Source organism: Propithecus coquereli, unplaced genomic scaffold (genome assembly GCF_000956105.1).
Source record: "Propithecus coquereli isolate 6110/MARCELLA unplaced genomic scaffold, Pcoq_1.0 Scaffold43, whole genome shotgun sequence".
Classification (NCBI taxonomy): Eukaryota; Metazoa; Chordata; class Mammalia; order Primates; family Indriidae; genus Propithecus; species Propithecus coquereli.
Window position 1 is genome coordinate 6,934,855 of NW_012150063.1, and position 9,806 is coordinate 6,944,660.

Consider the following 9,806-nt stretch of genomic DNA (forward strand, 5'->3'; position numbering starts at 1 on the left):
CCCCCAACCTTTACGTCTGACTTTTGATTTTTTATGGTTTGAGGTTTTGTGCAGGCAGTGTAGCGTAGTACAGTGGTTAAGAGTGCAGGCTTTGGAGCCAGACTACCTGGGTCCACTCTTGGCCCCATTATTTATATAGTTCTTCAGTCATAGGCATGTCGTTTAACTGTTTTGTGTATCTTTAGGTAATGCCTCATAGCATTGTTCTTGGATTCAGTGGATTTACAACTCTTAGAAGTGTCAGGCTCCTAGAAAGTGCTCAGTATCTGTTATTTCTCACCTGATTTTTTCACGGAAACCACTTCAGATCCTTTTGGGAAGTAGATGGGGATATATAAAAATATCTCTAAGTGCACTTTTCTCTTGATGCTTTACTGATAGTTTAAGGCCCTAGCTAGAAAATGGAAGGCATGGAGAATTGTGTTAGTGAAAGTAAGAAAAACGCAAGAAGTCAGTAAACCTGTTCATAATAGGTGGTGGAAATAGTTGGCACTGTATGTAATAAGAGCTGGATTCTTCCATGGAATCAGAATAGAAGATTGTCAGAAAATGATTGCTCTGGTGCCGTGAGCTCTGCACTCTCAGCTCAGTTATTTCCTCCTTTAATTTATTTAAGGAGTAACCATTTTATGGGTGCAGAGAGCATTGTGAGGAATTCAGAAAAGTATAATGTTCGAATTTTCCTCTCAAATATAACCAAGCAGAACATATGAGGAAAATTCGAAATTCAGCTTGCTCAGCTCGAAAGAAGGCACTGTGTGCCAAAGAGGCTTGAGATGCTTTCAGGAAAGAGGCAAGATTTCAGTATAATCTGAAGTTTAGACAAAATTAAAAAGGAGAGTGCATCGTGTTTTATACATACAGATGTTCAGTATTTCTTGAGTGAATATGCAGTAACAAGCATGTCCCAGAAACAATGAGTACACTAGACTGCCTGGAGCAGAGGATTTTGTAGTAGGTGGTTTAGACTTAATGTGTTCCATGGGCAAATACTTTAGGATTATTTGTGTCATCTACCTCTAATTTTGCAAGTTCACATGCAAAAGAGAAATCTCTTATGTTGTTTGCTACAGAATTTCCCCAACTTACTACCAAGTTTTTTTTTTCAAGAAATAATGTGTTATTAATATTATCACCATCAAACACTGCAACACTAGTTTGGAGGAGCACAATTTGGTAAATGTTGCTTTATAATTTCTGAATAGCTTTCTCAGTAAGAAATTGTATGTGTGTATTCATGGAAAGATGCCTAGAAGGATTTTTATCAAAACTGTTAATCTCTTAGTTGCAGGGTTTCAGGCAATTTTTACTTTATTATTTTCTCCATTATTTGAAAAAATTCACAGTAAATAAATTGGCAAATGTCTTGCTAGATATCTTGCCATGTATATATGCACAAGTAGATACATGTTTTTTATTGTGCATAAATAGAATCATCCTTAATTTGTACTGTAACAGGTTTTTCTTTTCCATTCAACACTGTGTCATGAATCTCCTTTCTGATCAGTTGTTATAATGTACATTATAATTTTCAATAGTTGCCACAGTATTACATTATACATATGTACCATTATGCAGCTGTACTATGGATGAACATTTAGGTGATTCCCAATTTTTTATTTAACAAAGAACAGTGCTCTGAACATCCTTGCACAGTTTTTCAAACTTACTGTCTGATGAAGTTATTTAAAACCATACTGCCTCAGTTTCTTCATCTGCAAAATGACGATGCTAATAGAACATACTCGAAAAGATAATTCTGAGGATTAAATGATATATAATACAAAGCATTTAAAACAGTGCCTGGCACATAATAAGTACTCGATAAATATTAGCTATCATCACCGTTATTATCACTACTATTCTACTACTTCTATTGTATGTTATATAATTTCCTAGAAGTGAGATTGCTTGGTCAAAGGTTATGCACATTTCATATTTGTGATGCGTTATTGCTACACTACTGTCCCAAAAAATTATACTAATTTCTGTCTTCAGGAGTACTCATTTTCTCATAATCCTGTCATTCTCAGTATGGCAATGCTTTTATCTTTGTTAATATGCCAGGTTAAAATATAGTATCTCATTTATTATTTTAAGTGTATTTGCCTTTTTGTGTTTAGAGATATTTACATGTTTTCTTGTTTCTGCCTTATGGTATATGAGCACATCTGTCCTCATCCCACCTCCTCTTCTCTCAGAGAAGAGGTTTCTTTCTTCCTGCCAAAATTTATCCTCTCAATTCCTTCCTCTTCAACAATCGTAGTCTGCCTACTTTTCATGGTTATCTTCAGCCTCTTCATCTCCTTGTTCTTTGAAGAATATCGTCATCCCTTCCCCAGATACTTTTGGAGGTCTTTGCATCTCCTTGTGTTGTATTAGGCCCTAGAGATAAAGAAGTGAGTGGGACAGACAAGGACTCCGACTATCCAGTGTGGGAAGACAGGTTGTTAATAAGTAAACAAACAGGATGATTTCAGAGCATGATTGGTACGATGAAGGAAATTAAAGAGGATATTTTGCTGGAGCATGAGAGGAAAGCAGGGGTTACTTGATATAGGTAGTCAGGAACAGCCTCTCCAAGGGGGTGATATTTGAACTCTGGGGACTGAATGATGAGAAGGCGCACAACGGAATGAGTAGTAAGTGCAGCATGAACAGCAAGGCCAGATGTCCTAAGACAAGAAGCACCTTGAGTTTGAGCAGCTGAAGGAAGATCAGTGTGCAAAGGAAGCAAGCAGGCCGTGAAGTTGGAAAGGCAGGTGAGGGTGAGGTCGTGTAGGAACCTTGTGTGCCATAGCAAGGAGGTTAGAATTTATTTGAAGTATGATGAAAGCAATGAGAGTTAGCCGGGATTTGCATTTGTCTTCTGTGTGGGAACTAGGAAGGGAGAGTGGGAGGGGTGACAAGAATGGAAACAAGAGCTGTCTGCTAGGAGACTGTTGTTGTGGTCCAGGCAAACCATGAATGAAGTAGATGGAGATGGGATTGTCTGGGTTTGTTGATGGCTTAGATGAGGGAAAGCTACCTAAGCTGCTTACGTCTTTGCTAGGTATGAGGCAGATTCCCTTTATCTCTTGATATCTCTAGCTGTCACCCTGTTTCTTTTTCCCTTTTCTGAGACAGAGTCTCACTCTTTCACCCTGGGTAGAGTGCAGTGGCGTCATCATAGCTCACTGCAACTTCACACTCCTGGGCTCAAGCAATCCTCCTGCCTCAGCCTCCTAAGTAGTTGGGACTACAGGCGTGTGCTTCCACGCCCAGCTAATTTTTCTGTTTTTTGTAGAGACAGGGTCTTAGTCTTGCTTAGGTTGGTCTCGAACTCCTGAGCTCAAGCCATCCTCCCACCTCAGCCTCCCAGAGTGCTAGGATTACAGGCGTGAGCCACCGTACCCAGCCTATCACCCTGTTTCTTGTCTATACAGCTGAACTTCTTGAAAGAATAGTCTACACTTGACATCTCTGCTTCCTTACCTTCCAGTCCATGCTCAACTCTGGCAGACCAGCATCTGCTCCTGACCTCAACTAGGACTGCTGTCCCTAGGCTCACTAATGACTTCCTATAATTCTCGCCACTTGTTAGTCCTGCAGCATTTGACACTGTTGAGACCATTCTCTTCTCAAAACTGTATTCCTTTGGCTTCCGTGATTGTCACTGCTGTCCAGATTTTCTCTTATGATATCTTTTTCATGGGCTACCTCCTCTATCTGTCCTTAAATGTGAAGTCTCTGCTTCATGGCCCTTTTTCTCTTATTGCTCTGTACCGCCACCCAGGCGATGCCATCCACCTGTTGAAACTCTTTTATCTCCACCTCAAGCCCCGGTCTTTCTAATCACCTGCAGGCTGGGTATCCAGCTATCAGGTGGAGTCCACACTTAAGCGCTCCTTAGGTACATCAGCATGTTCCAGGAGGAACTCTTCACTGTACCCCGGCACCCTGCCTCTGACTCACCCACCTACTGAACCACTGTTAGTGCTGCCTCCTCTCCACTTCCTCCTGTGTGTGCTGCTTTTTCTGCCTCCAACACCCTCCCTTGCTCCAGCCCCTCGCTGTCACTTTGCCTGGCTCACTCCTGCTTGTCCAACACGGGTATCTCACCTTCTGGGAGACTTTCCCCTCTCCCATGCCTGGGTTTGCGTTCCCAGGCACTTCACGCCTGCCTTGATTGTAAGTTAACGCACTCCTCGCTTGCCCCTCTCCTACTGGCCAGTCACCTCCTTAACAACTCACAGGACCCCGGAAAAAGTGTCTTCATCACTTTTTCTACATAAGTGCTATACAGACTTTGGTTGAATGATTGAGTAAGTGAATTCTACTCAAAAAGCTGACATTTCAAGGTCTGCCCTTTTCCTGATCTTTCCTTTGCCATTCATTTCTTTGTTCATGTCCTCCTCTTTCCTGATAACTTTCCTCTGCCATCGGCCTACTTACTGCCTTTAAAATATGCTGATTCTTTAGGATTCTGTCACTGCCTTTTCCTTTGTACAATCACTTATTAGAATGTGACTACAAATTACTTTGAGGCTTGCCTTTTAAGTAGAGTAAAAATAGATAATTAAAGCAGATTTGTACTAGGGAATTCATAATTACTATAATGAATATGCATTATGGAAGATAGTACCTAATTTATCAAAAATTCTTGTATTTAAATAGATAAAATTAAATTTCAAATTAAAAACACCAAACATTTTAAATGAAGTGGGATTGTTTGTTGTGTGAAAAGAAAGAAATACTCATACCAATTATCGTTTTTTGTCCCAGAGTGCTTCGTGTTGGTGGAACCATTGTATTGTTGCTTAGCGAAGATCACCACAGGCGCCTTAAAGATTGCGAAGAAAGCAGCATCCCTTTAAATTCCAAGAACAGTTACACAGATGAACCTGGAATTAAAAAGTGCTTGAATCTGGAAGAAACAACTGGCTTATCAGAGACAGAATTGTCTTCATTTGAAGCCAGTAACCAGGAGTGCCTAGAAAAAATGTCACCATTTGGCTCTTTGGTACCAGTAGAATGCTACAAAGTTAGCCTTGGAAAGACAGACGCATTCATATATAAGTACAAGAAGTCACACTCTTCTGCACTGTAGCAGGCTGGCTGCCATCAGCCAGGTTCAAGTCCTTACACGTTATCTGTACAGCAGGAGAAGTTTGCTGGTCTAGGATTCGTTATAGTGCCCAGAGTTCCAAGTAAGCAAATTCCCCCTAAGGCAGGAGGTGTGGCTGATTAACCACCTTCTTAGTAAGAGTTGCTGCTTTATACTCTAAAGTGCTTAATGTTTTTAACAAAGAACAGTTAGTGAATATTTTTAAAAGACTCTTAAGTTTTATATTCTTTCAGAATGTGAAAAGATCTCCTCTGTCGTACATTGTTTCTGAGCAAAAGTTTCATCTTCAAAATGAGTTTTCAAGGGTTACGTAAGTGTATCACAATCAATACAAAGATGTTGATATTTTAATTATCAGATTTTTAGAAATACAGAAACTTTTATAATGTAACTTCTTTTGATATTTAACTTAATTTTTGAGTCTATTCTTCTCCATTGGAAAGAAAATAATTTGTATTTCCAATATGTTTTATATGTCTCATATTATGTAAAACGTCAATGAGAATAATATGAATTAAGCCAGTATCTTTCAACATAATGGAAAATGACATTTGCTTTTTTTTTTAAAAGGATTAATAAATTGTCACCTCACCCTTATTTCTAGAAATTCAGTATGTTTCTTGTGTTCATTACCTGGGAAAAAGAAACAGTAAGTTGAGGAAAATATATGCTCTAATTTTTTCGATAGCCTGATACAGTGGTTCAACTTGTTGGCTACTTTATTGCCATTTGAACAACCTTCCTATGCTTGGGAAATTTCGTACCTGTCAATCTCACCTCTCCAAAGCAGAAGCCAGAAAATTTGCTTGCTAGCCAGGGTGTTGTACATAACCTAGGCCCCTGGTATCAAGGTACACTCACCTTGTGCAAAGTGTGGCATTTGTTCCCAATGGCAGCAACAAAGTGGTCTTCATCAGAACATCTCTATCCTGAGGTTTCTGCGGTGCTTCTGGCTATGTAGCCTCGAAGGTTATCTCTCTGGCCTTCCAAGAAAATTCTGAAAGCTACCTACTAATTTTAATACATTTCATTTTAGATAAAACTCCAGATTCAGTTGTTAGCAGGTAGGACTCTGGTATGGGGGTTGATACTCGGAGGGGTTTCAAGTAACAAGCCCCCAGAAATGTGAATTTGTATTGGTTATCTTATCCGGCCTGGTCGGGTTAAAGGCAGTGAGGATACAACTGGTATTATAGAAAGTTTATGACATGTGATGCTGAAAGAGTTTATCATTACTGTGCTTACCTGATGCTTTAGGAAACATCAAAGACCTGAGGAATATGAGCAGTATGTGTGAGCTGTCTGTTTTTGCTAGAATTTGACAGCGCAAAGAAAAAGAGCAAGATTCCTATAGTCCTTGCTCCTTGGGTTGAAGCAGTGGTCTCAGCCAGGGATGATTTTGTCCCCCAGAGGACATTTGGCAATGTCTGCAGACGTTTTTGGTTGCTACAATTTAGTGGGGAAGAGAGATACTACTGGCAGCTAGTGGATAAACTGGATAGAGAGATTAGGTTAAAGAGGTAGTGAGTGACAGATGGAGGTGGTGGGTCAGATCAGATAGGGCCTTGAAGACTTTGGCCTTTACTGAAAAGCACCGAAAGAGTTTTTAACAGGTGACATCTAACATATATTAAAGGATCATCGTCACTGCCATATTTCAAATTGTAAGGAGGAAAGGGTGAAAGTAAATCATTGGGAGTTTTTTGCGATAATTCAAGCCAGAGAAAATGGTAACTTGCCTCAGGATTGTAGCAATAGAAAGGTGGTAAAAGGCAGATGGATTCTGGACATATTTTGAAAGTAGAACGAGCAGAATCTGCTGATGTGTTAGATGTGTAGGGTGATAGACGGAGAGGAGACAAGAATGACCACAGGATTTCTGCTAAGAACCTGGAACGTGGAGTTGTCAACTGAGAAGGGAAAGGCTGTGGGGGTTGGTGGGAGATACCAGAAGTTCAGTTTTGGACTCGCTAGTCTAGACAGTCTAATTTAGACTTGTCTAGACAGTCTAAACTAGCAAGTCTTGTTTACACTTGCTGCTAGACAGTTTTGGACTTGCTAATTTTGAAATGTGCATTAAACATTAAGTGGAGATGTTGAGTAGGCAATTGAATATGTGAATCTGCAGTTTAAGAAAAAGGTCTACTCTGGAGATGTATGTCAGGGAATTGTCAGTATTTAGGTGGCATAAAACTGGATGGGATCACCAAAGGATCAACTGTAGGGGAAAAAAGAAGAGGACCAGGGCTGAGCCCTGAATTTTTCCAATCCTAAGAAGTTGGGAGAAGAGAAGGAATCTCCAAGAAGACTGAGATGGAGCAAACAAGTGAGGTAGAAGGAAAACCGAGTGTGGTTGGCTCAAAGGGATATGAGCAAAGGGTATGGAAGAGGAGTGTTCAACTCTACAGATGCTGCTAACCAACCAGATAAGAGTAGGACTGTAAGTTGACCACTGGATTTAGCAATGAGGATGTCATTAGTGACCTTGACAGTGGGGGTTTTGGAGTGGAGGGGGGAACAAAACCAGACTGCAGTGGGCTTAAGAAAATGGGAGCAGAGCTGGAGGTAGTGAGCAGAGGTAGCTCTTTCAACTAGTTTTTCAGAAAAGGGGAGCAAAGAAATGGGGGTATTAAGTTTGTAAGGCATGTGGAATCAAGAGAATGATTTTTTTTTTTTTTTTAAGTTGGGAGAAGTAGCAGCATGTTTTTTTTTTATATTGAAAGAAAAGTTCCAGGAAAGACAAAAAGTTGATGCAGTAGGAAAAAGGGGATAAGTGCTGGCTTGATGTCCTTGAGTAAGAGGATGGAATGCAGCCCACAAGTGGAGGAATTAGCTGTAGATAGGAGCATGAATAATGTATCCACGGTTGAAAAGGCAGCATGCAGACATTTCTGCTATAGTATGATAAGTACGCTCCTGAAGATTTTTTCATTCTCAAATTTATGCACTAAAAATAACAGAATTTATAGGGAAAAAAAGTGGGGTTGGGGCAGACCATTCCGAACCTATCCAACTTTGCAACCCGAGCACTAACAAAAACTCCAATCTTAATAAAAATATCAGCACAGTTAAAAAGACATTCCTACTAAATAAATACATCAGTAAATAAAGGACTTCACCTATTCAAGAAAAGGGCAAAGCACCTTGACAGAATGGGGCATAGGAAGGGTAGAAGCTGCCGGGTTGCACAATCAGCACTGTCTGCCCGGCCAAGGCACGATCTGTGCCCAGCAGAACCAAGAAGAGCATGTGGCGGTGGCGTCATGTTAAGTGCCATATTCTGCAGCTTGCGCATTCAGCCCATTCCACTGGTGTCCTTCGCATCCAGCTGTGCTCAGCCGGTGATACAAAACAATGTGCTAAAGGGAAACAAATCACTTGTGAACCAACCCAATTTCCACATTGTGGTGACATCATGTCCCTACTTGGCAATATTTGATTTAATGCCCATTGTTACAGAAACATGCGTTGTAGGAAAACAGACTAGAAGTGGGAGCAGATGCTGGAAAGTGGGCGGATGTGGTGGTGGTAGACTGTGGAAGTTCTCTTCTGACTACTTCAGTTTTCTCAGTGAAAAACTACGTGATAATTTATCCAGTTCCTGAGTCTATAGTTGGAATAGCTACCCCTAGCAATTGCGGAATTCCCATAATGGCTTTTTGACTCATGGAGTAAGGCTGTCCATTATTGGAAGAGCCAGTATCAACTCCTTAGTCCCTCCCTGCCTCCCAAAATAGACAAAAGCAATACCATAATCTTTGTAGGGCCTGCAGATACTAGTGCCATCAATAAGAAAGGCACAGATGCTGATGGAACTCGTTGGCATCTGAAAGCAGCCTACGTCACCTTTGGGTTTGCTACTCGGACTCATTTACTTTTAATAGAGGCCTGGGCAAGGGAAGGCCCTCCAGCTGCTCTGGCCCCACTGTCAGCAGCTCCACATTAATGCCCGTGTGGCCCAGGAGAGCTAATGGTGCTCAGAGCATCTGTGGCAGACCTGGATGCTGCGTGGAGCCTGCGGCAAATCCCAGGAGGGGAAGCACAGCTGCAGCCTCTTAGCTTTTGGAGCAAAGCCAAGCTTGCCTGTGCAAGTAATTATTTTCCTTTTAGAAATAACTCTCGGTTTGCCACTGGGGCTTGCTACTGAGAGCTTGACCATGGGACAATAGGTGACCATGTGACCTAAACCGCCCATCTTAAACTGGAAGTGATTTGATCCACCAAGCCCAGCCCAGCAGCACACCCTCAGCAGGTGGAAGTGGTAGGTATCTGCACTGTGCTCCACCCAGAATTCGGTTGACTGAATTCACAAGCTGCAGGGGCAATCGGTGCCTTATCCCCTCAGTGTGCCCCCTGCCATGCCTCTACCCCTCCCTCACAGCCATGGTCTCATGGGGAATTCCCAAGGAGCAGGTCACCAAGGAGGAAAAAAGTCAAATCTGGCTTACAGATGACTCTGCAAGTTTTGCTGGCCCCAGAGAAATTAAACTATAGCCCCACTCAGGGGGAGGGACAGTGGGGAAAGGAAACCCTCCCAGGGAGCAGAACTTTGAGTGGTCCACATTGCACACTTTGCCTGGGAGGAGAGATGGCCCAAGAGACAGATCCACACTGTGTCATGGGCAGTGGCTAACAATTTAGTTGATGGTAAGGGACATGAAAGAAGGTCTGGGGGAGAGGAATGTGTATGGACATCTCA

At 41.6% G+C, this 9,806-nt stretch overlaps 1 protein-coding gene across 1 annotated transcript in view; it reads left to right on the top strand.

Moving 5' to 3' along the window:
- The window catches only part of THUMPD2 (THUMP domain containing 2), a 42,772-nt gene extending 37,241 nt beyond the window's left edge, over window positions 1–5,531 (top strand). Inside the window, exon 10 of the mRNA XM_012653814.1 lies at window positions 4,765–5,531. Coding sequence (XP_012509268.1) covers window positions 4,765–5,089 — 325 coding nt within the window. The 3' untranslated portion in view covers window positions 5,090–5,531. The remainder of the gene's footprint in view (window positions 1–4,764) is intronic.
- Window positions 5,532–9,806: the final 4,275 nt, after the last annotated feature.